This window comes from Podarcis filfolensis, assembly GCF_964270895.1.
Source record: "Podarcis filfolensis genome assembly, chromosome: 5".
Lineage (NCBI taxonomy): Eukaryota > Metazoa > Chordata > Lepidosauria > Squamata > Lacertidae > Podarcis > Podarcis filfolensis.
In genome coordinates this window covers 85,396,829-85,424,610 of record NC_139608.1, presented here as the reverse complement: position 1 = coordinate 85,424,610, position 27,782 = coordinate 85,396,829, and the positions used below count along the sequence as shown (strand labels likewise).

Below are 27,782 nucleotides of genomic sequence, written 5' to 3'. Positions count from 1 at the left end.
ACAGCGCCACCTGCGTCCCAGTAGTAGTAGTAGTAGTAGTAGTAGTAGTAGTAGTAGTAGTTTTAAAAAAAAAAAGTATACCGTCATTCATCCAAAGAGCTCAGGGCAAAATTCAAGTGGGAAAACTGCAACTTCATCATGCTCTCACTTCCACTCCATTCTTAAAACTGAATGTTTTGATAAGTAGCTCTTTACAGTGGTTTTCTTACCATGGGATATCATAAGGTCCGGTGACGAATACCAAGTATTGGTATAGATAATCATGAAAGTGAATGGTAAAACCTGCTTGTTAATAAGCACCTCCATTTCTGTTTTCTCTCTCTCTCTCTCTCTCCACCTTGAAATAACTTTGTATCCAGGGTGAGGGGCTAGTTTACTAAAACACCTTATGCACACTGGGAGAAGAGCAACATTTTTATAAAGCAAGATGTGAGCATAATTAACTTCTTCTCCTCAGGTCCGCCAACATCAGTTCCTCCTGCCTCAGGAAGTTTTACTCCGAGTGGATCTGGGCAGTATGTTCCCTATTCAAGCCAAGGACCGCCACCTCCTGCTGTGCCCCATGGATTACCTCCTACCACCTTGTCTCAGGGTCTTCCTATGGCACAGCCTGCTATTTCTGGTCCTCCGTCAGCCCTGAACCTCTCCCATCAAGCTCCTGGGTTTGCCCCGCCGCCTTCATCTTCTGGGGTCGGTGCTTCCAGTTACCCTCCTGCTGCAGGAGTTTCAAGGCCTCCCCCGATGCAGGGGACATCATTACCGGGACAAGCAGCTACTGGGCCACTCACTTCCCAGCCAAACCATGTGACCTCACCACCACCTCAGCCAGCTATGACAGGGCCACCCCTTGGACCACCAATGGCGGGCTTGCAAGGACCACCTCCCAGCCATCCTTCCCAACCAGGATATGCACTGCAGCAGAATGGTATGTTCAGTACGTTGCTGAGAGAGGGCTAAGGAATAAAGGTCAATTGGGTTTTAACACTTGTTATAATAGATGTCTGTGCTAATTTGTAGCGAGGTCTTTAAAATACTTTGAATTCAATGGAAATTAGCAACTTGCAGATAACTGAACTTGGTAGCTGTGTTTCCTCAGGAAGTCATTCCTATTAGGATGTAAAGCAGTTGTAGCCAACAGGCTGTCCTCCAGATATTGGACTACAACCAGCCATGCTGGTTGGGGCTGATGGGAGTTGGAGTTGATCTAGTGGACATCACATTCTCTACCCTTCATGTACAGGGTGGTTCTGATTGCTGTTATTGCATCGAGGTTTTTTTCTGTAGTTGTTTAAAGAAATATATTTTTCCTGTGGATTTCAAAACCTAAATATAAAGGTGGGGATTGGCTTGTTAATCAGCTACTGTTTTTTCCTACATTCCTCTGATGGAGACTTCCAAAGTTGAGTTTCCTTTGCTGCCCAGCTCAGTGAATAGTGAGTTAGAAAGTTGCTTTCAACCTGTATAAGAACTGTTTGCTTCTCTTTGGGGAGGTCTTTTTATCTTTTGGCAGGTCCTTTTTTCTCTATTCTCAGAATCATGCTGTTTTTTGGATTACTTGGTGTACAGAACTGGATTGTTAAGTCTTGTGGCTACCAAACACACATAGTTCTGTGTATGAAACTTCTGAAGAAGGAATGCAAAATCTGCCAGCAGAGATGCAATATGCGCAATAGGTTGGAGCTAGAGAAACTCTGCCATAGCATTGCTCCTGTTGAAATCAGCGAGACTTAAGTTAGCCACTGCTAACTTACTCCTTTATTTTCAGAGAGGCTAAAGTGGGACTAAGTTCCTCTGGATTCCAACCCTTTTCATTCTAGTTGCATAGTTGTTTCACCATGGAGTTATTTGGAATGCATTAGGATAGAGCAGTGTAAGGCAATGAAACAAATTATTGGGGAAAGGGGTGCCTTTTCAAGCTGATTTTCCTTACTGAACTTTACAGTATTGAAAAATCTGTCTGCAGGTATGTTTATCAGGCATCTTAAAATTGGTTTCATTCTTAGTCATATAATTAAATCATAATTTAAATTTTTGAATTTTTTAAAATTTATTTCTTGATAAATGATACAGAAAATAAAAGTAAAATAAAGAAACAAATACTGATACAAAATTGACCAAAAGAAAACACATATACACCCTACACTACAAACATAAACCCTACACACCCCCGTGACTTCCCTAAAACCACAACTTGACTTCCTTTAGTTCAAATTTGAATATTGTCATTGCATTCTTTAGATAATACATTCTTTAGAATACATTGTATATCCATTTCTGATTTATATTCTTGCTTATACGTTACATACTTAATCCATGCATATCAACGTATTCTTTTTAGAGCAGTGTTTTTCCATATACTCCTCGAAACATTGCCATTCTAATCTTAATATTGGATTTTTCCGGAGCCTTATGGCTGCTGTTAACTTTGCCAATTCTATAAATTCACTTAATTTACATATCCAGTTTTCTTTTGTGGTTATTGTCTCACCTTTCCCTTTACTAGCGAGAACTATTCTGGTGATTGTCGTGGCGTATAGAAAAATTGTACTTCCCGAATAAACCTAGTAAATACACCTCTGCTTTCTTTTCTATGGGGATTTTAAGCATCAATCATAATTGGAAATTTGTATCATCAGAATCTTGGAATAATATGTATTGAAAAGTGGTTATAGGTGCTTTTGTGGTGATGTGTTCATGATCAAAGTTGAATTTATTTTAATTCTATTGCATACTTAAATCTAGCATATATATTTTTCAGGGTCCTTTGGACAGAATAGAGGTACCCAGCCAAACTATGGACCAGCTTACCCTGGGCCAGCAAATTATGGGAGTCAGCCTGGACCTCCACAGCCACCTCCACCAAAACGTCTAGATCCAGACTCCATTCCTAGTCCAGTAAGTTGTATCCATTTTAGAAATAAATATCCTATCCTAGAAAGTGATTCTGAAGATTAAAAACCTGCCTCTTTGTAGCTTCTATCAATTTGTTTCATTCTTGCTCGCTTTAAACAGAACAAGGCATGCCAATGCACTACTGTTATTGGCAATCCTGACCATCTCTGTATACTTATATAAAGAAATGTAGCGTATCAACTGGATTATCACAAGATAATAATCATCTGCAGCAAGCCCTGCAATTACACTACCTGGGAAAGGATCACAGGAATTACTGTGAACGGTTGTAGTTCTGTCTAGTTCATATCTTTTTCCACGTGATTGGCCTCGGTTGGAGTATGTTAATGTTAGTAAAACAGTATTTTGAATGGCTTCTTTGAACTTGCGAAATAGGGCTAAGCAACTTAACTTTGCTTATGGCGGGCTATTATGCCGCTTCTCAAGTTGTAACAGAATGACATTTGGTCGGTTTTCTAGCATATAATGACCCTTGCTAGGTTAAGGCCATGTTGTGCAAAACAGCTGCACAGCGCAGTCTGGATCCAAAGAACTGCATGACATAGAATCTTAAGGGAGAATTACAGAATTCTTAAGGGAGCTTTGGGTTTGGGTGCCTTGAACACCATTCTCCATACTTCAGTGCTGCTTGGCCTGAAGACACGCCTCTTTGAAATTAAGGGGAGTTTCGAAAACAGTTTGTTACCAGGTACCAAGATCAGGTGTTCATGTGGGAAAGTAAGCTTGATGTGCCCATGCCCTTGGGCATGTAGTTTCTTGCCAGCCAGTGAATGTAGGACTTGCATGAACCCTGGTGTGAAAACATGAGGATTTGTTCTTAAGTTTTATGTATTGCAACTCACATATGAGAGTTCTTGGGAACACCACAGCCGTCTATCCAGTTGTACAGAGCGTCTGCTTGCTTTAAATTCGGGTGTGCTGGTCTTTTATCCTCTGAATTCCAGTGGGGTTTTGTGAAGCCATTGTTCCAAAGGCCACAACTACAGGCGGTTAAAGCAGTGACAGTGACAGCTATTTTTCCAGAGTAGCTCTTTGTATGTCCAGCTTTATGCTATCGTGCTAACTTATACTTGTGAAGGATGAAGCTACAGCCTCCTTTGCTGTAACACTGAACCTGCAGCTTGAAAACTTTGAGATATGTTAGTAGCTTTGCTTCCTTCTGTGCTCTTCCTTTAATTGACATCTCAAAAGGAGTTGCATGTTCTTGAGCCCGTCGTTCTCCAAAGTTGAACTGAGCAAGCATGTGAGCTGCCAGCTTGGTCAAGAATAGTGCTCATTTTAAGTACATTTCTAGTGAGGGAGCAAGATGTGGAAATAACAAGTAGAACTGAAGATGGTAATGTTGTTTCACCTCTTGTTGCATGAACTGTTGTCCATTATACATATATCTAACAGTGATGGAAACAGGAGTAACATTGCTTGTTAGTTTTGTTTTACTATTCTCTCTTTTTCCCTTTTTGTGGCAATTTTACTTCTTTTTTCTTTTTTAAAAACAAAAAAAGCAACTCAATGAGCTGCCACCTCAGCAGAAACCCAGACACAGAATAGATCCAGATGCAATTCCTAGCCCAGTAAGTGCGGTGTCTCTCTGTCTGCTATTGTCTGCATGTTGGTGGCTGCTTGTTTGTGTCTGCAAAATAATCTTACTCTTGCTAACTACCCCCTGGTGTTAGTCTTTCATCTTTATCTCATCCCTCTCTTTCTGCTCACAACATTACAATAAGTAGAATAAAATATCATGAACTTTGAAATCCTCTTCACACCACAAATCAAGGGGCAATAGAAGTTTGGCATTATAAGGTAATGAAGTGGTATTTCCTTCTTGAAATTAAGTAATTTATAAGCAAAATACTTCTGAATATTACACTTGTCAGTTTTGCACTATGAATAATTATGAATTCAGCATTGAATTTGGCATAATCCACTTGGAACTCTTTTTCAGTCCTGCGCTTCTGAAATGAATGGTGTGTTTTTTCACGAGGCCCACTGAACTAAGAGGAAATTTCCAGTGGATTTGTGCATAACCTGTATAATATTCCTGGACAGAAGTCTTAAAACTCATTTTATTTATGTCATTCTGTTACATTTAAAAAAGGGTTCAAGTTTTAATTTTTTGTGAGATTCAGAAGTCATTATTTTAACCAATTTCCCTCCTAATACAAGAAGTTCATGAGTGTATATTTAAGGGGAAATGGAGATGATAAATACATTGAATTTTCTGCTGTAATGTCTTGCTTAGGCAGCAGTTTATTGAATATGGTTTATTAATGAAAGATAGTCCATCACAATACTATTTCAGTAACAGACAAAATGACAAATTGCAAATTGGTTTGCAATTAAACTTGTCAGTGTGGCTTGTCTATTGCCCCTGCGTTGTTGTGTCTTGAACAGGCTGAAGTTGGTTCACAACACTAGAATCTCCTCAGTGGTGTTAACAACTTCAGTTAGTTTGTAGTATCTTCCCAGCATGGTCACTCACCTTTTGTACGCAGCCTCTTCATTGGTGTGTTTCAGATCCAAGTGTAAGGGTATTTATTAGTGCTCTTGTCATAGGATGCATACTAGCAAAGGAATAAAGACATGAAGGGAAAGGGAGGGTTGAATGTCCTCATTCGCAAGGTGAAGTAGATTTCCATCCTAGTACTTAAAAGCCATACAGCAGTGGATTGCCAGAGAATATCATCTTTTCTATAACTTTTTTGGGAGGAACAAGTACATATTTGTAATCCAATAGGTGGAAAGTAGTTTCAAATAATATTGCATTACCATTTTAACTTGCCTTATTGTTTTATGTTGAAGGGCTGAAAGCAGGATTATCCAGATTTTAAAAGCTTGTGGCCGCTCCTTGGGTTACAGACCAGCAACTACTGTGGTTAACCAAGTATTGCTTAATGGCACGATTGTTCTTAGATTCGAACTGAACTCAGGGTAGTATGAATGGTAACCTGAGATTGCAATCTGGGAAAAAGTGAGGACAGGTGCCTGATAAGTGGACCTGAAAGGGCTTTGCAGAAGTGCATTTTTGGAGAAGCAGCTTGCCAAAGACTGTGGTGGCTTGACAGATGTGGGAATTCCTTTCCAGACATTGGGATTAGTACGTCCACCCAACTTAGACTTCTTCCTGATGTGAAGCTTTTAGGTGGATTTTGTCTTGTTTTGAGAATCAATTCATTATATCACTCGCACCTGCATTCAGAAGTGGCACAGCCCATACGCAAGTTATCTCGGTGAAAACTAAAGCTTAACTCTCACGAGTTCTTAGATTTGCCACTGTATTGGTTTTGTCTTGTTGTTTATCATCTTAACTTGAATCACCTTTTGAAAACAAGCATACTGGGACATGGCAAGCTACAGTGCTGCCAAAATTCTGCCAAAATTCTTGGGCGATAAATTCTCAGACCCTGCTGCATAGGCAGTTTGCAACAAAAGTTGCTGATGAGCAATGAGCAGGAACTTCCTTGGGCCCGGGATTTTTAGATTAGTGGACTTAATATCTGGAAATGTAGAGTTTAACATGCCAATTGTATTATCTTCAAATTGACTATTTACTTATCCCCAAAATCCTCAGCAAAAGCAAAATGATAGACTCCTAAACCGTACGTAGTTGTTATTTAGTGATCGATTGCAAATCTTTGGCTACCGCTAAACTTGAAAGTTGCATTATCAACAGTTTTTGCGCAGCGTCCACTGTACCACTAACTTTCTGCTTACCATTTTAGATCCAGGTAATTGAAGATGACAGGAATAATCGTGGGTCAGAGCCATTCATCACTGGAGTCCGTGGGCAAGTCCCACCCCTTGTCACTACCAATTTTTTGGTCAAAGATCAAGGTAAAATGTTCACCTAGCCAAAGATTTTCCATAGGTCTAGCCATGCTAGTCTTTTGCAGTAAAGACAACAAAGTCTCTCATAAGCTACAGTCAAAGATAAGTAGCAGTCATTGCCGGAAAAAAGAAGGAAAACAACATGGCCTTTTGTCATAGAGACTGTGATCACATAGATTCAAGTGATACTTGAAGGTGCTCATACCGTTTGTGTTCAGAACAACTAACTCAACCTGAACATGAACACAGTAAACAGGTTTTTTAAAATAAATAAATAAATGTGTCAGAGCTGTAAAGAGACAACAGGCCCCTGATGCAGGAACTATGCATAAAGCTAAGTAGGCTTGGATTTTATCAGTACCAGAATGGGAGACTGCCTGGGAACCTGGTGTGTGTTCCATTATGAAATAAAAGGTGATTAATATATTAAGTTAAAAAAATAAGACAAAGCTAGAGGTTCCTGAGAACCACAGTATTAAAAACAGCATGTTGGAGTGGGGGCTTGACTTGCAAGAAAAGTTTTAATTTCTGAAGTTGCATAATACCTTTTGGTGTTAGTCGCACATGGGTGCTTTTCTAAAATTGATTAGCTTATTATGACATGAGCTTTCATTGAAATAATCAATTTCATAGGGTTAAGTCCAAATCATAGATTAATCTGAGTATTTCCCTTACTATTTCATATAACTAGATATATCAGTGCTAGTCACCAACATCCTGGCTGCGAACCCTAATGTCCATACACACAGGAGTCCCTTCTTCCACTTGAAATTGCCTGCATGCCAGTATATTCTTCAGAGGTCCTTCTCCAGGTTCCCCTGTGTCCCAAGGTTAGGTGGATGGTGACCAGCAATATGTGACTGTTAGTCCCCCTTGAGTGTAAAAACTGAAGAGTTGGGATACAAGTCATTGAAATAAAGTGATTTGTTTGGTGTTGATGTATGGATAGAGTTTTGATTTTCTTCTTCTCTGTTTTTCAGGTAATGCCAGTCCCCGCTACATAAGATGTACGTCCTATAATATCCCATGCACCTCAGATATGGCCAAGCAGTCGCAAGTTCCTCTTGCTGCAGTCATAAAGCCGTTGGCTGTACTTCCTGCAGAAGAGGTGAGACTGATATCCCTGAGCCTTCAGATGAAATAGAAGATTTGTCGGTAGCACCTGTTTGTTTTGTCACCTCTCATACTGTTAGCACTGCTAGTTAATGAATCTATCCAAATAAAAGTGCTCAAGTAGATGTTCAAAATTATTTGCCGTGCAGTGTTATGTGCTTGTGTTTATTACCTAAGCACTAGCAATCTTTAATTCAAACGTTTGTGTCATGTTCCACAAGGTTCCAATGTGTTGCCCATCCTGTTTAACATCTAGATCGGAGTGGGGAAGCTTTTCAGCCCAGTGGGCCAGATCCTTAGCATCCAAGCTTGAAGCCACTGAGCCTTGGCACTGATCTCATGCACCCTTTTTGGCAGGGATTGGCTCCACTCCTAAGTAAAGAGCTCCAAGTAAAACCAATCCCAGCAGGGTTTGGATTTGGTGCAAAATTTAAAAGGCACAGAATGTAAGTCCTGCTCTTCAAGGAACAATTGGGAATGCATTTTAAGGCTCCTGGTGGAGTCATTGAAGCTGTGTCCCCACACTTGACACCATATTTACTGCCCACTGTCTCCAAGTCATAGGGGAATGCTGCAGATTTTGTTACCGAAGTCCAGTGCTTTACTTTATCCCATAGGAGTGAATGAAAAACTGAACAAGACTGTTCGCTGCATATCCCTGCCTTAGGTTGCATTAGAGCATGACAGCACAATGAAACCCAATTTTTTCTACAACCTGTTTCAGCCATTCAAACCCTTTAAGCCAAAAAAACTATCTGTAGAGAAATGAAAGCTGGACAGATGTTTCGCTTTCAAAAAGAGCTATTAATCTAATTCAGTAGTCTCCTATCTCAGGCTGATGAACTGGTTTTTAGAAGCCGATGCTTATTGAGGGAGGGGGAAAGTTTTGCAGTGGCCGCCCGAAAGCCTTTTGATAGCTTCATGCAGAGCCTAGCTATGCAATACTTTTTTTAAAATTGGCAGGTGTTGCTTCCAGTGTCCAGGGACTTGTCTGGCAGCTGTGTCCCCCACCTGTTAGGGGAAATAAGACACTGAATCAGTTAATGTTCAGAAGTATCCAGGAGAAGGGGTGTTAAAGTGAGACTAGCAAAACCCAACTTTCAGAATGGTTGAAATGTTGCACCTGTCCTTTAGAGATGTTTGCTCCTTAGTGCAAGGAGGCTTTTGGAGGCCTTGAAAAGGGGTACTTGCTGCCTTAAGGACTTCATTTATAGCCTCTGCAGTGGCAGCACACTACATATTTTTATAAACACAAGTATGGATTCTGGTTCTCTAATATGAATAAAAATGGGTCCGTATTTCTTACCTCTTAAGAGTAAGATGCTCTTAATCAAACATAAGTTGTTTCAAGCGAGGAGCTTGTAAGCTTTTAGCTAAAAGTTATACTGAAGAATGGGTTTTCTTTTCTTGGGATGGAGAGCATGATAAGAAAAGATAAGGGATTTGCTGCTTGGTATAGTCTTACACAGCTGATCTTATATTACAGGACAGATGTAGGAAAAGGCAAGTTGCTTTGCCGACATGAATGCTAGAGCAAAGTGGCAGAAGGCATGCTCCCAGATATCACCTGTTGAGGAAAAGGGAAGCTACTTTAAATAGCACCAATGTCTTTCCCCCCCTTTTTTTTTCAGGCTCCTCCTTATTTGGTAGACCATGGAGAATCAGGCCCTATCCGATGCAATAGGTGTAAAGCCTACATGTGCCCTTTTATGCAATTCATTGAAGGTGGAAGAAGATTTCAATGCTGCTTCTGTAGTTGTGTCACTGAGGGTAAGAGTTTTCGATTAAGAAGCAGTTATAGAGGGTGGGGAGGGAGATGGTTCTATTTCGGCTGCAAAAAAGTGCAAAGACGGTTATCTATTGATATAACAAATCCCTGTTTTAATGGTAATAGTAAAATTCTGGGCAAATCAATTAAAATGCTCTAGCTGAAGAGGCATGCTACTAGATTCTTGAGCAATTTTTCTTGCTTTAAATATTCCTAAACTTAGGAGCAAGTCTGTGCATCAAACCTGTGTATATGTACAGCATTCTTCAGTTTTAGTATACCTGCAGACCTGATTAGGTAACACTGGTTGTAGCAGACTCTTCTTTCCATGCTGTGCCTATACTAAGACTTGGTTTGTGAGTATACACATAAGAAGTGTAAGAATCAGGGAATGCCAGCTTCAGCTTCATGAGAATCCCTGCGTAATTGGCTGACTGCAATATTCATTAACATGGAACTGCTCCATTATTTAAAGCGTAAATGACAAAAATAGGAAATGTCATGCGTGAAATTGGTCCATAGCTGGCCAAATCGCAATAAACTGGACCCAGGAGGCCTTTGATAGTTGTATTTTCTTTCTTACTGGTGGTGTTTTCCCAAGTGTCCGTCAAAATCTTCCTGGTTTGGTACCTGAAGTGCCCCTCCTTACCACGGTAAACTTCATTTACCCATCTAGGAAAGTGGATGTATTTGAGCTTCTCTCTTTTCTTCTCCCCTTCCCCTTTCCTTAGTGCCATCTCAGTACTTCCAGCACTTGGATCACACGGGCAGGCGGGTGGACTACTATGACAGACCTGAGTTATCATTGGGGTCCTATGAGTTCTTGGCAACTGTTGACTACTGCAAGGTACGATGACTTGTAAGCACAGTGTTGTGTTAAGTAAACGTCACTTTTGCCCCATTGCTCAAGGTAGGAACAATAGACTTTTATGGGTTTGTTCTTGAAGTCCTTAATTCTGCCAAGGGAGAAAAAAGTATTTTCTTGATGATGACCCAAATAGCATAATACAAACCAGCACTGCACCAGGTTACTACTGTCAGATTTTTGAAACTAGAAGGCCAAGTACACAAAATAGTTGTCTGCTTACCTAAGAGCTGGACTCTAGGCTCTTAAACTCTTTACATGCATTTAATAAGCTTAGGAAATCCTGTCCAGGGCGTGAGCTGAGGAATGCTTACAAATGTTTTTCTTTTACTGGTGCATTGGTCATTCTCTTCCTTTGAGTTCCTTTGAGTTCTCAAGGGAAGAGGGTTTAAATCTGTAGAAAAACCACTGGGAGAGCAACTTTGCTCTCTGAATGTGTAATATACCGTATTTTCGCTCTATTGAACGCACCAGATCATAGGACGCACTGGACCATAGGAGGGGGAGAACAGGAAATTTTTTTTTCTTGTTCTCCCCCTCTAAGTCAAGGTGCGTTCACTCGAAGCCTCCGGAGCCCAGCGGGAGTTCCCGCTGGGCTTTGGAGGCTTTGGGTTCCTTTCGACCTGCTCTTTGGGGCTGGTGGGGGGGGGAGCGCTGCTTTCCCCCACCGCCAGCCCCAAAGACCAGGTCGGGGAACAACGGGAAGGTGGTGCTCCACCTCCCTGCTGTCCCCCGAGCTTGTGGGGGACGCATAGCTTGTCCATAGGACGCACACACATTTCCCCTTCATTTTTGGAGGGGAAAAAGTGCGTCCCACAGAGTGAAAAATACGGTATGTGTAATATACCAGGTTCTTTATAATTACCCACTTCGTTTTAGTGTGGTGATGCTAAGGATCATGATGTGATTTTTTCCCCCTATCACTGGCATAAGAAGCATAGTTATCAAGGCATGTTTTATGTAGTTTTGTAGTAGTTTTATGTAGTTTTTATGTAGTTTTGTGGTAGTTTTTATGTAGTTTTATGTAGTTTTTCAATTTCATTGTTTCTGCATGGGACAATGACAATAAAGATATCGTAATTGCAATGGTGGAAAATGGAAGTGGAACTAGTTGCAGATAGAACTGTATACAGTATTTGTGTTCAGTGTGCGAAATACACGTTAATAATAAATGCTTAGTGGTGATGTTTTCTTCTTCTCTTGTCAGAATAACAAGTATCCCAACCCCCCTGCTTATATTTTCATGATTGATGTATCATACAATGCAATAAGAAGTGGCTTGGTAAGGCTGATCTGTGAAGAGTTGAAGACGCTCCTGGACTACCTGCCCAGGTAACCATACAGATGAGATTCCATTATAAAGGAATGAGTAGGATGAATGTGGAATGCAAGCATCCCAAGACATTCTCATTGTGTGAAACCATAACTGCGTTGCCCATTTATTTATTTAGAAAATGTTTAGTGATTCGCCTCTCAATAAAATACTCACAATGTGGGAGTATTTGACAATTGTATGGTTTGTTTTATTTATTTGTATATTTTCTTTATCTGCTAGGAATTTTCAGTTGAATGCTGCTTGTAGAATCTGGAGCAGAATCATATGGTGCCACTATTATTTGAGCTTACGCTGCTTTACTTTGCATGTGTGTTTTCATGGCGTATTTAATTTATTCTCCCCCTTTTTTTCCTTTTTGAAAACAGAGAAGGAAATATGGAAGAATCAGCCATCCGTGTGGGCTTTGTCACCTACAACAAAGTTCTGCACTTCTATAATGTGAAGAGCTCCCTGGGGCAGCCACAAATGATGGTTGTGTCAGATGTAGCAGATATGTTTGTCCCTCTGCTTGATGGTTTCCTGGTGAATGTTAATGAATCCCGCACAGTTTTCACTAGGTAAGTAGGAGCTGGTACAGATCAATCAATGGTTTCTATGTCCTGTTACATACTGTAGCTATCGTGGAACACATATTTCTAAGGTTCTTTTGCCTGTACATAAGCTTAAAGAAAATGATGTATTCAGTGCTGAAACCCAAAAAAATAATTGTGGTTTTTGAGGATGGGGTAGAGAATGGGAGCATCTCTTGTGGTGGGCTTGTTTACCCTCTGTTGTGAGAGCTTGCACTGCCTTCCTTTATAGATATAGAAAAAGTACAGTGGCTGTTGGTGGCACCTAGGTGGGGCTCCTGGGTGGAGTCCAGGAGGTCACAATGGCAGAGCCTTGGCAGTGACTCCCTGTGAGGTCCTCCTCCTCTGCCTTGCAAATAAATAGTGAACATCTAAGCAGTTTGTTGTGTTTGCTTCACCAAAAGTGACCTCTCCAGGGCACAAGCCTGAATAGTGTGTTTGGAAGTCCTGGGCTGTCCAGAGGACAGTACAATTGTACAACTCCTTGGCATCTTGGTTCAGAATGGGTCCCTTCTGTCACACTTGTTCTCTGGAATTCCCTCTCCTCTCAGCCTTGGTGTTTTGTTGTGTGACAGGGCCTTGGGGAGGGGGTTCAGAATCTTGGCAGGGCTTTGTCCCACTTTGCCCGTAAAAGGAGCCTCCCCTGAAAAAATGTCAGGCAATTGGAAAAAGGAGGTGAGTGCATGACCCAAAACCTGCTGTTCCATATGCAGGGAAAGGAAGCAAGCACCTTTTGCCAGAAGCTGTTAAAATGGCCAAACAAACATGTCATATCTTTAATCTGCAAAGTATCAGTTTCCACTGACTGGAATTGACCTAGTGAATTTTACATGTCTCTTGACTTGCACTTCCTTGATTTGCAGCTTGCTGGATCAGATACCAGAAATGTTTGCTGATACAAGAGAAACAGAAACTGTGTTTGCCCCAGTAATTCAGGCTGGCATGGAGGCTCTGAAGGTTTGTTCAGCATTCTAAACTGACTTCTAACATCTCTTTGTTTTGTGTTGTAGTATTGGAACCTCCTTCCCAGCACTTCCGAAAGTTGCTGAAGTGTTGACAGGAGGTCATAAATGTATGAAGCATTTATGGAAATGTAACTATTTTACAATTAAAAATGGCTTTTTAACTACAGCTTGCCTTGTAACTTACAGGATAGTCTAACTGGGAAAATGGGGGAAAGCAAAGAGGTATTCTGTTCCATGAGCACAGAGGATCTTGCAAAGTGGAGACGGAGTTGGGTTTCAGGAATGCGTTGAAAGCAAGAATTTGATCTATCACTGCACACTTACCATACATTTCTAGTGAACTGTTTAAAAATTGTTCATTACCAGCGGTAGCAAACACAGTCATGAGACTTCTCAATAAGCTTTTGTGGATTGTATGTCTCCAAAGATAAGAACAATTTTTCCATGCTTTTGAGCCTGACATAGAAGTATCACAGCACTGTGCATCTTCATGGCCTTTTGGTCCTGATGTCTACATCCCCCATACCCATTTTGCAAGCACATATAAAAATCTGCGAACGCTTCATGCATCACAGTGAGCTCTAGTGCACAAAAACCTGTAACATAATACATCTGTTTGTATTTGAGCTTCCACGGGGTTCTTGGTGGGTGCTTTTCTTTTTCAAGGAGTTAAATGATCTGAGAGCGCATTTATAGGAACTGTAGATGGGCAGTCAGAAACCTGGTGCTATGTTTTCCCTTTTGAAAGCTTCTTCTTGCAGCCTCAGACATCAAAGCTGTTTGAATGGTATGCTGAAGTTTTGGCAAACCTACTAAATTAATCTGACAAACATATAAGCCGTATATGTGAAGCTGGTTGTTAAAGCTGAGGGCTGCCAAGTGTGCTCCCCCCCCCCCCCCGCGCCCGCATTTATATGGCCACTATTCCCTTCCAAAGTTTGTAACTGAAAAGCTTCGGTCTTCTGCTTTCAGGAGTAGCAGTCCGGCTTCTGGGCAGATATGGTGGGCTTCAGTAATGGGCAGAAGTAATGAGCTTGTGGCTACTAGCATTTGCTCTAGTTTCTGTGTTCCCTTGCCAAACGTCTGGGGCTCCAAGATGAAATCATAGTAGTCTTTATGTGAATACATATAGCAGCATATTGAGAGTAAGGAGACTGCATAGAACACTATCTTGGATGACAGGCCATGTCAAGTATTTTAGGCCTTAGTTCTACTTGTAGGGGAACTGAATTGCTTTTTATAGCAGACAGCACTCAGTATCTTAAAACAACGTATGTTTGGAGAACATGGTTGCTGAAGGCAGACCCAGGGTCGCTGAACCCGGAGTCCCTCGGTTATATTTGCGTCTTACTTAATGGCTTTTGTATGCTTACTTGCAGGCAGCAGAGTGCGCTGGCAAGCTCTTTATATTTCATACATCACTGCCTATTGCGGAGGCCCCAGGGAAGCTGAAGAACAGAGATGACAAGAAACTGATAAACACTGATAAAGAAAAGGTAGTGGGGCTTGTGTTCTGTGGGTTGCATTTGGCTTTTCTTCACCAGTGGGTTTCATAATGGGTTCATTTAAGGAAAAACATTTCCTTGTTAACTCCTCTGCCTGCTTTTCTTCCTTTATTCTTTCCTGTTTCCAGGGTGCACATTTCACACAAGCACACCATGCCTTATTTTCTGTCCTGGAAATCAGCTGAAATTCTCAGCAATGTGGTCATTTTCAACATTTGAGGGACATACCGGTTCAGAAAGCTGTATAGATCATTGGTTGTAACCCCCCTGCTGTAACTTGCAGCAAAAAAATGAAATGATTGTTTTTAAATGTGGTGATTCCTAAGAGAGGCAGTAGTTAGTATGAAAGCATGTGTTGTCACTTTTTTTCAGCGGTCAGACAAGGAAAAAAAAAAGAATCCTATACATGTAAAACGTTTTAGCAGAATTCTTAGAACCAAATTTAACATTTAACTATGAATATTCACTCTGCCTCTTGAGGTACTCTGAACAGCACTTGGAAAGAGAGTTGTTGAGAGAGCCTTCCTTTTTTTAAACAGGAAGATGTGCACAGACCTGCTAGTTCCCATTCTGAGCAGAGGAACTGAGCTTGCTAGTTCAGAACAAAGCTATTTGCAAAGTGTTTTGTTTTATTCTAAAATGGTTTCTGTAGCTTGTTTCTTAAAGGACATGCCAGGCAGGATTATCTTTTTTAAAAAGCTCTTTCCAGTAGTTCCCCACCTAAACTTTCCTCTTTTCTACCCTTGTAGCATCCTAGAAACGACAGTAATTAGTCATACAACAAAGAATAACCTGGAGTTATTAGAGCAGGGGTCCCCAAACTAAGGCCCGTGGGCCGAATAAGGCCCAAGGGACTCGCTTATCTTGCCCGCAGCAACCCCCACCGCTGCTGCCCGCTCTTACCGGTGCTGTGTTGCGCGGCTGCCCACTTCCGGGTCGGAGGAGCACCGGAAATAGGTTGTGTGCATGCACAAGTGTTATTTCCTGTGCACATCCGGGTTGGAGGAGGCCTGTGCACATGCGCACAAGCTATTTCCAGTGCTCCTCCGACCCGGAAGTGGGCCAGAAATAGCGTTTGTGTACACATATGGGCACACACTCCCCCTCCCTCCGGCCCGCCGCGTGATCAGCGCTGGAGACACCGGCCCGAGGCGCAGTAAATTTGTGCTGACCGCTGTATTAGAATATAGCAGTCCAGTGGTATCTCGGTTTTTGAACGTCACCGTTGACAAACATTTTGGTTTTCGAATGCCGTAAACCTGGGTGTAAATGCTTCGGTTTTCAAATGCCCCTCGGAAGTCGAACATGCCACACGACTTCCGTGTTGAGGCTTCCATTGTCAGTTTTCTGTTTTTGAATGTTTCGGAACTTGTATGGTCTTCCAGAACAGATTACATTCGAAAACAGAGGTATCACTATAGTGTAAGCCTTGGAAAACCTGAGATGCTGGATCAAAAAACTCTGTAGAGGACCTTACTTCCTTTTGCAGGTTACTTGAGTTACTTGTTTATCTAGTTCTGATTTTAGTGATATTTTGTGCTCTTAAATTGTGCGTGGTAGGTTTTTTTAGGTTTCAAAATTGTGATTTATTATATTTGCTAAGTTGTAAATCACTTTGTAAATCTTTAGCTTAAAGCATGCTGTAAAAATATTTTACATTAAGAAACTTTGCTAAAAACTGGTTGAAAAATTCATCAAGGGTCTTGCAAAGCTGGCCTTGTGTGGAGTGTTCCAACATTGTCATCATTGAAGGTAGAACGTTTTAATGTTCCAGATGTACTGCTAGACATCACATCTAGACATTTTGCTGCTTCTTTTTTGTCACATGATCAGGAATAGAGAGCAGACCGTAAACCTGCTGCATCAGAAATTGTCAATTATTAATCTTATTTCTTGTCTCTCTGCTCTTTTTCCCCCTTTGCCTCCCTAGACTCTCTTTCAGCCTCAGACAAACTTCTATAACAACTTAGCCAAGGAATGTGTAGCACAAGGCTGCTGTGTGGATCTCTTCCTTTTCCCAAATCAGTATTTGGATGTGGCTACCTTGGGGGTTGTTCCTCATCAAACTGGTGGCTCCCTTTATAAGTACACATTTTTCCAGGTATGATCTATCTTTGATTTGATGCCTGCTCCATATAGATGATTTAAGTAGACAGTAGTTGCCCTGCTGATCTCAGAGGAGAGAAGATAAAAAGCTAGATTAACTTTTTCATTGGACCAGTTTGGGTTTTTTAGGCGTCTGCAAGCCTTTACCAGTTACATGAAGAACAGTTCTCTTGTTGTTTCTTAGTAATGACGCTGACCTGCTTCATGATTTCTCTGAAACCTGTTGGCTCAGTAGTCCAATTTGACTTATCATTTGTACATGATGAAATGTTCAATTGACATTTTGTCATGGATAGATGAAAAACGTACAGAAAGAGCAATGGTTTCTTGCAGTGATACTCTTTCAGAAGAGTGTCTTGGCTTTCAGGTGAATTCCTCCAATCAGCATACACTGAATATGGGTTTAATTTCTACCTTAATAGTACAAAATAAAGCATAGCTTACAGAATGACGGCCCAGAATTTTTAGTTTGTTTGAAACAAGCAGCCTTCACGTTGTGCCAAAATGCCATAAAGATGGCACCAGGTGAGCCTCTCCGGAAGGCCTCTCCCATGACTGGATTGCTGACACCAGTTCTCTCTGTGTAGTAGCCACCCACCTTGCCTCATTTTTGTGGGGAGGGCAGCAACAGGCACAAAACAGCACCTCTTAAGAGAAGCTTCAGGTTTAGGTATATATGCATGACAGAAAACCATTTTTCATGTAACCTAGTCCCAAGGTCCTAAGGGCTTTTAAAGTTAAAACCAGCGCTTTAAATTGAGCCCAGAAATGAACTGGGGAGCCAATGGATCGTTGTATAGCTTACAGATAATGGGTTTCTTTAAAACTGCAGGTGTGCTTGCATATTTTGTGTGTTAATTTAATGGGATAGGGTTTGTTCCTGGAGAGAGTGTAGCAAGATGATCCTAGGCTAGTAGCACTTTTAATATCCCTGGGGCACCTCTAAACTTCTTGTGTGACACCTCCTGTCTGTCTGTGTACGCTAGGTGGAAACGGATCAGGAACGCTTCTTGAACGATTTGCGCAGAGATGTTCAGAAAGAAGTGGGCTTCGATGCTGTGATGAGGGTCCGCACAAGCACTGGTACGTACTTATGACGATGCTGTCTGGATTTTAGGAGTGTGCAGGGGTCTAGCGCTCGAACCTGTGAAAGTTAGGGTGCCCTATACTGCCAGTATCAATCCCTTTTGCTCAGTGGTAGCTTTCTGGAATGATGGACTCTAAAGGATTTCTTACCACGTGTTCTCTTGCCTCCCAGGTATTCGCGCAACAGATTTCTTTGGAGCTTTTTACATGAGCAACACCACAGATGTGGAATTAGCCGGCCTAGACTGTGACAAAACAATCACCGTGGAGTTCAAACATGATGATAAGCTTAGTGAAGAAAGTGGAGCACTTCTTCAGGTGATGCATACAAGATGGGCGATAATGGGTCGTGTTTTCCCTCCCTTATTCCAATTCTTGTTTAGCCCCAAAATATTCAGTGCTGTTTAGGCCTTCAGCCGTTTAAGCACGGCAGTTGTGTCAGATTTGTTGGAAGCCCACGTAGTGGTACCGAACTTTCTTCCGCATGCTAACGGTTCTGCTTGTAATCTCTCTCATGTAGTGCGCTATATTGTACACAAGCTGTGCAGGACAGAGGCGACTGCGTATTCACAACCTCTCCTTGAATTGCTGCACTCAGCTTGCTGATCTTTATAGGAACTGTGAGACGGACACACTTATCAACTTCTTGGCCAAATTTGGTAAGGGGTTGACCTGTAACAGTTTCCTGGAAAAGACAACTATTCACAATAAGCTTTGGGAGGGAACATTCTTCTTGTACTGTGAATATAGTTTAATGTAAATGGGTGTGTGCTGCCTTCCAAGCGAATGTAGTTAAAGACAAAGTCAAAATATTCTTCTTCAGATACACTGGAAAAAGCAAGGAATCCAATATTTCTATTAAGACCAGATATGAAAACTATGGAGAGGCCTGGTCTTAATAGAGATATTGGATTCCTGTCTCATTACATATGCTAATCATCTGCATACTATCCCTTGCTTTTTCCTGTAGGACTAATTGCCATCGTTAACAGTCATCAGCAGGTTTACCATACTCATTGAGTCAATCACCCATCTCCTACTACCCTCCTGAGAAAAACCCCACCCCACCCTCCAACTATATATAAGGGTCTGCTGACTTCTGTTTCAGTGTATCTGAAGAAGTATGCATGCACATGAAAGCTTATACCAAGAACAAACTTAGTTGGTCTCTAAGGTGCTACTGGACAATTTTTTAATGTAGTGAAAGACAGTTTGCATAGTGGGTGGTAGATCTACATATAAGAGCATCCTAACCAGGACTTGGCAATAGACTAACCTGCTTTGACTAAGCCTGTTCTCAGTGTCTTAAGACCATGGCTAATGATAGGAAAAAAACCTTGCTTATGTTTTCTCCCAGCTATTTCAGCCTATGACAAATTTATCCCCTCGGTTTGCCAGCATGCATGTGATTTAGCACCACATTACATCATTGTGTGGCCTGAAACCATGGACTCGCCTTTAAGAGAGGCTGCCAAAATAAACACATGGAATGTATCGGCCATAATTTTTATTGAAAGCAAGAGGGCTTAATGAAGTAATCAGATATCAAGTAAAAAAGCCTGATCCGAGAAACACAAAATGCATGGCTCCCACTATCATCCATATCTTTCATATTTGGACAGGGAGAAACATCTTTTGCAGGAAGACCTTCATCTTTTAAAATGTCATCATATCTATAAAGTTAATTTTCCTGTTTAAGAATGATCCATTTAGAATGTGCAGGTTGGCTACATTACTATACAAATAAACAGATTCTGGGGTATAGAACTTAATATACGTGTGCCCAGAAGTATGCTTCTGAATTCCAGTTGCTGGAAAGCACAAGAGGAGAAAATGTTCTTTTACTTGGGTCCTGCTTGTGGGCTTCCCATAGAACAAGATGCTGGACCACTGGTCTGATCCAGCAGGCCCTTCTTTATGTTCTTAGGGGAGGCTAATTTTTTTATCTGTAAGCCACCTCAAGTCCTGTCAGGGGGAAAAGGTGGGGTGTAAATGAATAAAATAATAATAGAACTGCTAAGCAATAAGTGCTAAAATCACTGATGTCCATGGTGAAAGTGTGTTTAGTAACAATTGATCTCTCTTTATCAAGACAAAGCAATTAAGATTACTTCTCCCCCCCCCCCATTTCTCTAACGCGATGATCTATAGTGGGGAAGCATGTAATTTGCATGCAGTAGATCCCAGGCCCAGTCCCTGACACCCCCAGTTAAAAGATCTATTGATGGCAGAGCTGGGAAAGGGTCTGTCTTAGGCTTTGGGGAGACACTTCCAGCCAGTGGACAGCACTTAACTAGGTGAAGCCATGGACTGACTCAGTCCAAAGCAGCCTCATATTACCACAGTAGAGCAAGATACCTTGTTGGTGGTTTTCCAGGCGACTTATTTAAATCTTTTTTACATCAGCTTGCATAGGACTTTCTAAGGAAGATGTTGTTCTTTTCTTAAAGCATATCGTGGAGTTCTGAACAATCCAGTCAAGACAGTGAGAGATACGCTGATCAATCAATGTGCGCAGATACTGGCATGCTACCGGAAAAACTGTGCTAGCCCTTCTTCTGCCGGACAGGTAACTTCTTGGTTGTGGGGTACTAATCCTGAATTGGGAGGCTGGGAGAGCAGCCGGAAGTGGTCTGTCTAATAATGATGCTAACATGGAAAGGAACCTTCTGGCTCGCTCCTTAGAACTGTGTTCCAGATAGCTGCTTTGTGAAATAGGGTAGTGGCTCCAGCCTTCCTGCATTTCATGAACTTTATGAAACCGAGAAATGAACCTGAGTTATTTTCTTGCAATAACTTTAATCTTACTATAGCACAGTGATAGTGAAGATACTTCACCATAGTATTGCAGGTGAAAAGAACCTGAAAGGCCATGTAAACCCCAACACAGGGGCAAATCCATTCACTATCTCCGATCAACATACGCAATCCAGACCATAATATGCCTTGAGCTGCAAGTGGTTGTAGAAGCACTTGCTTTTACGGCAGTTTACTTCAAAGGCCCCTGCCTATAAGCAAGCCACATGCTACAGAATATGCAGTATGTACTAAGCAGTGTTCAAGGAAGTTGTTTTCAGGTCTCTTCTGATATTTACGATAGGTTGCAGTTTTACTCTGAAATACAGCAGTAGAAATTAAAGAATCTCCTGAAGTAGTTACCCTGATCTTTGTTAAAGACTGAGGGTTTTGTTTCTTTTACATCAGTGGTGTCCAAACTTTTTTCAAAGAGGGCCAAATTTGATGAAGTGAAGGGCCATAAGGGCCAACCATATTAGTTGAGTTTTTTTTAGGATTAAACTGGACATACCTGTTTTGCATCTGTGCCAATGTTAGCAGTGATTCTCTTCAATTTTTACAAAGTTAAAATGCTCGTAAGTTCTCTTTCTCTCTGCCACCCCTTTCCCTAACGAGTGATTTTCTCTAATTTCATCTCTTACCACTTTCAGCTGATTCTTCCTGAATGCATGAAACTGCTCCCTGTGTATCTGAACTGTGTTTTGAAAAGTGATGTGCTTCAGCCTGGGGCAGAAGTCACCACTGATGACCGATCCTACATCCGTCAGCTAATCACCTCCATGGATGTGGCAGATACAAATGTTTTCTTTTACCCCAGACTCCTGCCACTGGTAAGCACTCTGCACATAGAAGACTTGTAATTGCTTAAACATACAACTCATGGAATAAGGTGGAATTAAGGGTGAGGCTGCTTTGTCTAAGTTGAGAGTACTTGTAACTTTAAAAATTGTAACATTTCTTGTGTCGGAGCTCTGACACATACAGTTGTGTTTATGTCAAGACATGCTGCCTGCAATATAAGGAAATAAAAAGTATTGTTCTCCCTGGTACTGCAAGAGTATCAGGAGACTCCATGCACAGTGCTACCCTTGAGCTCAGCCTGTTAGTAGTCTTGGGAAATTGGGCACGAGTGTCTGAACAAGGAGCTGTGATTCCTGTGCGATACCACACAATATCCCTCTGCCACACTTTCCAGCTGTAAACCTGGAACCGCAGCAGGATGTAAGGAAGGCAGTGCAAGCCCACTAATAAGGGGAAGGTCAGCATCCTGGAGACCACAACTTTTGGTTGTGTACCAACACCAGCCAAGAATTGTTGAGCCCTGTTTGCATCCCCTTGATTCAGGGAAATTGGGTCATATTCTCAACCAGGTCTGCCAATGTAAAGGTTACTCACAACTTAGGGCAGGTGTCTGAAGGGGCAGCACCTCTTTCCCATATCATTTTGGCCAGGTTTGAGGTTAGCTGGGAAGGCTGTTCTGGCAGTGCCATTGTTGCATGAGATTAGGAGATCCGTGGCTCACCAGAGAACTTCTCAGCAATAGCACCCCAGCTATGGAATATTCTTTCCCACCCATGAGGCAACTGTCATGGGCAGCAGGATTGTCAGGGGCAGAAGATCTGGGCTCCAAGGAATGCATTGCCTCTGCTGCTGCCAATTCCACCGCCACATTGGCAAAGTCACAGTGGCAGCAACAGCTGCGGCACATTCTCTGGAGGTCAGATCTTCTACCTCAGCAGCCATGCAGCCTCTGTAGCAGCCTCTTGGCAAACAACAACAACAACAGTTTTATTGGGTTTCCCCAGCCACTCTGGGGATTTCCCTAGGCACTGCTGGTCTCCTCCTACCCCTAGGGAGGAAATGGCGTAGGCTGGGTCTCCTGGGCTCTGCAACTGCTTAGCATGATTCAAATCAGGCCCCTTTTCCTCCTGTGACAACTTTTGATTCAACCAGTGTGTAAGGTTGGTTTGATTCCCTTGTTCCCAGTGTAGATCTTTATTTCCTCCTCATTCTGTTGTAGATGCGTGTGGTTCACCTCTTCCACCACGCTTTCTGAGTGGGCCATTATGCGCCTGGGAGCTCTTTGTGCACTGAATTACATTGCCATTCTACCTGATATATTTTGTGAAGTGTGGTCAGTTTTGTTGTTACTGTGTTTGAAATGGTTGTGACTTGCCCCCAAGGTCCCATGTAATGGGGTGGGATATAAACTTAATACATGAAGCAAATCGGCTTGGTCCAGTCACGGACAGCAGCTGCCCAAGATTTCAGACAGAAGTCTTTTCTAGCCCAACTTGGAGAGGTTGGGGGTTGAATCTGTTCCCATTTGCTTTCAAAGCATGTACTGTACTGCTGAATTACAGCCCTCCTCCTGAACATGTCTTTTTAAACAAAAGATGGGATTCTGAGAGTTTTGCAACGATTGCCACGTTCTGTCCCAGTCTGTGTGATTCAGTGGTCATTTGCAAAACCGTCCATCCTGTTTAGTATTGTTGTGAACTTGCAAATGTCCTGCAGCACAGTGACTCCAGTTCTATATCTACAGACCAAGATAGATCCCAACAGTGACTCCTTACCACCAGCAATCAGAAACTCTGAAGAGCGGCTTTCCAAGGGTGACATATATCTGCTAGAAAATGGGCTGAACATCTTTTTGTGGGTAGGAGCAAATGTTCAGCAAGGGCTGATCCAGAACCTCTTTGGAGTGGCATCTTTTGGCCAAATCAGCAGCAATATGGTAAGTGGGGTCATGCTGGGCAACAAGAAGATTTCTCCTCATTCTCAGGGTGCTGCCTAACTTTCTGCTTGCAGGATTTCCCCCAAAAGATCTGGCAAGATTCTGAATAATGGGACCAGCCCTGTGTAAGGGTCCCAACTCTCTGGTTTGTCTTCTGACTCCTTAACACAGTAGATAGAACAGATCAGTTACTTACAATTCCACACCTAAACCGTTGCTCCATGTAGCTCAGTATTGTTTAGTTGTAGTTCTCCAGGATTCAGACTGGGGGCATTCCCAGCCCTACCTTGAGATGCCAGGGGTTGTATTTGGGAGCTTCTACGTGTAGTGCAGATGCTTTGCCACTGAGCTGTGGCACTTCCCAAATCATGGGTAAGAGTGAGCAGTGCTGTGAAAAGAGTTTCGGCAAGGTTGGGTAGCTCTTCTACATGTGGGTCAGGGTGGTTTTTGTGATTCATTCATCATTTTGTGTGTGTATGTGTGTGCTGAGGGACGCGGGTGGTGCTGTGGGTAAAACCTCAGCACCTAGGACTTGCCGATCGCATGGTCGGCGGTGCGAATCCCCACAGTGGGGTGCGCTCCCGTCGTTCGGTCCCAGCGCCTGCCAACCTAGCAGTTCGAAAGCACCTCTGGGTGCAAGTAGATAAATAGGGGCCGCTTACCAGCGGGAAGGTAAACGGCGTTCCGTGTGCTGCACTGGCTCGCCAGATGCAGCTTGTCACGCTGGCCATGTGACCCGGAAGTGTCTGCGGACAGCGCTGGCTCCCGGCCTATAGAGTGAGATGAGCGCACAACCCTAGAGTCTGTCAAGACTGGCCCGTACGGGCAGGGGTACCTTTACCTTTACTTATGTGTGTGCTGAACTGGGAATATTCCTTCTTGCTAGTTTTGAGAAGATCCAAGCTAGCTCTTTAGTACCTCAATTGATTATGACATATTTGTGACTAGTAAATAACTCCGCTGGCCCATGTGCGAATGGATGTTTTGAAGTGGTTCTTGATCATCTGTGAGATGTTTTAACTCTGTGTTGCAGTGCGTGCTGCCAGTTTTGGACAATCCCTTTTCGAAGAGAGTACGGTCTGTCATTGATATGTTCCAGTCTCAAAGATCACGCTATATGAAGGTAATTGATGCTTGCTTGTGATTGGGTTTTTTTAAATTGTTGCCTTCTGTAATCTCTGTGCATCAAGTAATGTATATGAAACTTATGTTTGAATAATTGGGGGGGGGGGGAACGTAAATAACACAATACCGTAGTACTTGCAGTTCCTAGAACCCCACAGTGAGTTCTAACAGTGTTTTCCCTATGCAGATTAGAACGGGGCTTCATTATATCGTGTCGGAAACTTGTTTGGTTGCACAAACCATAGCTAGCCAATGCTAGAACTTCCAAGGTTCCATTAATACTTTGCACCAAAGGCACCACTCTCTAACATCTTACTAACGTTTTCCTTTTGCTTTGTAGCTCATGGTTGTCAAGCAGGAAGACAAACTGGATTTGCTGTTCAAACACTTTTTGGTGGAAGATAAGAGCATGAATGGGGGCGCTTCATATGTGGACTTCCTCTGTCACATGCACAAGGAGATCCGCCAGTTGCTGAGCTAGAGCTGGAGATGCGCTGGATTCCAGCACTGACACTTCTACGTTCACTAACCGCCTGATGAATGGGCCCAGCTCCTTCGAGAAGGACAATACAGAAAGCTGTACAATTCCATAATTTTTAATACACTGTGCATAAACAGTTTCAGCATCTCCCAAAACCCCTTGAAGAAGTGAGGCATGGACAGACGAAACATCAGCTATAGGGGTGGGTGTGGGAATGTTATTTGATTCCAGGCCTTGGACCTGTGCCCTCTTCTTGTGCTTGGCAGGTATCTGTACCTCCTGCCTCCCAGCCCCCCAGTTCTGTTATAACAAATGTTATTTGAGTTTCACTATACAAGATTAAGCATCAGGTGAAAAGGTGATTGCTCTTCAGAACCACACAGTGGGTGTTAAGTTTGTGCATGTGATACACTGTATGAAAAGGAGCCAGTTTTTTGGGGGGGGCGGGCGGGCTTGGGGGGGAGTGGAAGGTGGCAGGCCCTGTTCAACCAAAGAGTAGGAGATTGATAAAGCAGCCAAGCTGGGGGTTTTTACACCTTCGTTTATAAGTGGAGAGAGCAATATACTGTAAGCGAGTTATACAGTGGCATCTTCTAGGAAACACCTGAGCTGTTAGGGAAAATAGCAGGGTAGGTGTGCCTTCACTGTAGTTGCTTTGCTGTGTGGATATGCCTTGGAATAAGTGAGTGATAATGAGCAGGTGCTGTTTTGGGGAAAGTGAAATTATTCGGGGTTGGTATAAACAGGTGTTGCCTCCACCACCCCTTGAGAAAAACAGCATCTTTCTTTCTTTCTTTCTTTCTTTCTTTCTTTCTTTCTTTCTTTCTTTCTTTCTTTCTCTGCCAGTGTCCTCTTGCTTTGGTGGTCTGTTGCCTCTTTCCATTCACGCGGTAGGGTTTTGTCTGGAATATCCTTTTCAAAGGAGATGGCCGTGCTTTCCCTTTCTTATCACTTTGAAAAAGTTGTGTTTATACACAACACAGGAGTTTGCTTGGAGAGACAGTCTATGTTTGAATTGTATCCAAGAAGCACTGAGAGGTCCTGTAGCACCAATGCAGAAGGAGTTGCTCATATTCATAACGTAAGGTTCAAATCATGCCACTAATGTATTCTGAAATTCAAACCTTTAGTAGCTCTGAATAATTTTGGTCATGCAGCACTTAAATGGCTGAATCTGGGCAGTTCTTACTAGTCCGTCAGTGTAGGATATCTGTGGCAAGCCTGCTTGTGGTCTTATTACAACAAATCAAGCAGGCTTATGGTTGACCTCTCCAAGGCTGAGCAGAAAGTATTCTGCTTTGTATTAGACAGAAAGATGATGAGTTTGAGACTCTAGGAGTCAAAGGGCTCATTCATTTTTAAAAAGACACTAACCTTTTGTTTCTAATGCTACACTTAGGAATTCTTGCAGTGCCCAGAATGTACTTGGGGAACCGGCAGCACCGAAGCGTGAAAAAAGGAAAAGCAGGGAGGTAGATCGCTTAGACAAATGATGGATTAAGACAGAATATAAGTAAAGCATTTATTCCATCTGCCATTGAAAATTGAAGTTGAAACCTTATATACATGACAGATTAAATAATCCAGGAGTGTGGTTTCTAGTCCCTTGAACTATAGTGTGTGTATGCGTGTGTGTTTGTAAATATTTTTCCTTCTACTGCAGCTAGTTTGTCTTCCCTTTCATCACACAGTGAAGGGGAGTATCCCAAAAACTGTTAACTGGCCACACCTCAGTGAGTTTCTCAGCAGTCTTAAACACATTTGCAAGTGTGGCTAACCCCCCCCCCTCCTCCTGCCAAACATACATACTGTCTCCAACCAAAAAAATTAGAAATCTTTTAAACCAGTGAAGAGATTTGCTCCCCAAGACTCCACAACCGGACTTCCAGAATACTAATTTCTAGAATTAATATAAAAGAAAATATACGATCATAAATCTTTCTTCACTTTTTTCAACGCATCTTTTAATTTGTAAAGAAATAAAAATATATGAAGATGTATTTTATGTCATTGTTAGTAAATAAATACTGATTATTTTTTTCCAAGCCCTGTATTTTGGGGATGGGAGAGAGAGCTGGTGTGCAGGTGACTCAATCAAGTTCCGTCATGGCAAATAAAACTGTTATTTGCAACGATATCTGAAAGAATTCCGTAAGGTGCTTATAATGTTTTGCTTTCTGGATTAAACACATTTCAGCTTTCAACACGTATGACCTTCACTTCCTGCTAGAAATGCAGTGAAACATATTAGCATACATGGCCTTCTCATAAAATGAAAACACCATCTTGAAAAGATGCTCCCCCATAGCTTCCTATTTTCATGAATATAGATTGATCTCAATCATGGCAGAAGATCTTGCACTTTCTTCATAGCCCATTTTGGTCAGTGTGCTATTGCATAATTCTTATGTAGTTGCTCAAATAGAAATGAGGTTTATTTCTCTTAAATCACTGATATTGCTGCCGCTACTGTTAATAATTGTTGCATGTCGGCTGTTGCTCCCATTGTTTCCAAGTCCAGAAGCAATCACAGGAGCATCAAAATACTTCTACAGTGGAATCCATTCCTGATTTGTTTGGAGAGTTAGCAAT

The 27,782-nt window shown here is 42.1% G+C and overlaps 1 protein-coding gene across 4 annotated transcripts in view; it reads left to right on the top strand.

Annotated features, from left to right (window-relative positions):
• SEC24C (SEC24 homolog C, COPII coat complex component) overlaps positions 1-27,327 on the top strand; it is a 39,260-nt gene extending 11,933 nt beyond the window's left edge. For 2 of the 4 annotated variants that reach the window (XM_083615537.1, XM_083615535.1), the window contains 20 exons: positions 458-925; positions 2,759-2,895; positions 4,416-4,484; positions 6,633-6,744; positions 7,719-7,846; positions 9,483-9,621; positions 10,351-10,466; positions 11,692-11,816; positions 12,186-12,377; positions 13,253-13,346; positions 14,734-14,850; positions 16,790-16,960; positions 17,952-18,048; positions 18,224-18,369; positions 18,572-18,710; positions 20,502-20,620; positions 21,498-21,677; positions 23,393-23,584; positions 24,618-24,707; positions 25,050-27,327. In XM_083615537.1, coding sequence (XP_083471663.1) covers positions 458-925; positions 2,759-2,895; positions 4,416-4,484; positions 6,633-6,744; positions 7,719-7,846; positions 9,483-9,621; positions 10,351-10,466; positions 11,692-11,816; positions 12,186-12,377; positions 13,253-13,346; positions 14,734-14,850; positions 16,790-16,960; positions 17,952-18,048; positions 18,224-18,369; positions 18,572-18,710; positions 20,502-20,620; positions 21,498-21,677; positions 23,393-23,584; positions 24,618-24,707; positions 25,050-25,190 — 2,972 coding nt within the window. In that variant the 3' untranslated portion in view covers positions 25,191-27,327. The remainder of the gene's footprint in view (positions 1-457; positions 926-2,758; positions 2,896-4,415; positions 4,485-6,632; positions 6,745-7,718; positions 7,847-9,482; positions 9,622-10,350; positions 10,467-11,691; positions 11,817-12,185; positions 12,378-13,252; positions 13,347-14,733; positions 14,851-16,789; positions 16,961-17,951; positions 18,049-18,223; positions 18,370-18,571; positions 18,711-20,501; positions 20,621-21,497; positions 21,678-23,392; positions 23,585-24,617; positions 24,708-25,049) is intronic. The other 2 variants (XM_083615538.1, XM_083615536.1) reach the window with 1 other exon arrangement.
• The last annotated feature ends 455 nt before the right edge of the window (positions 27,328-27,782 follow it).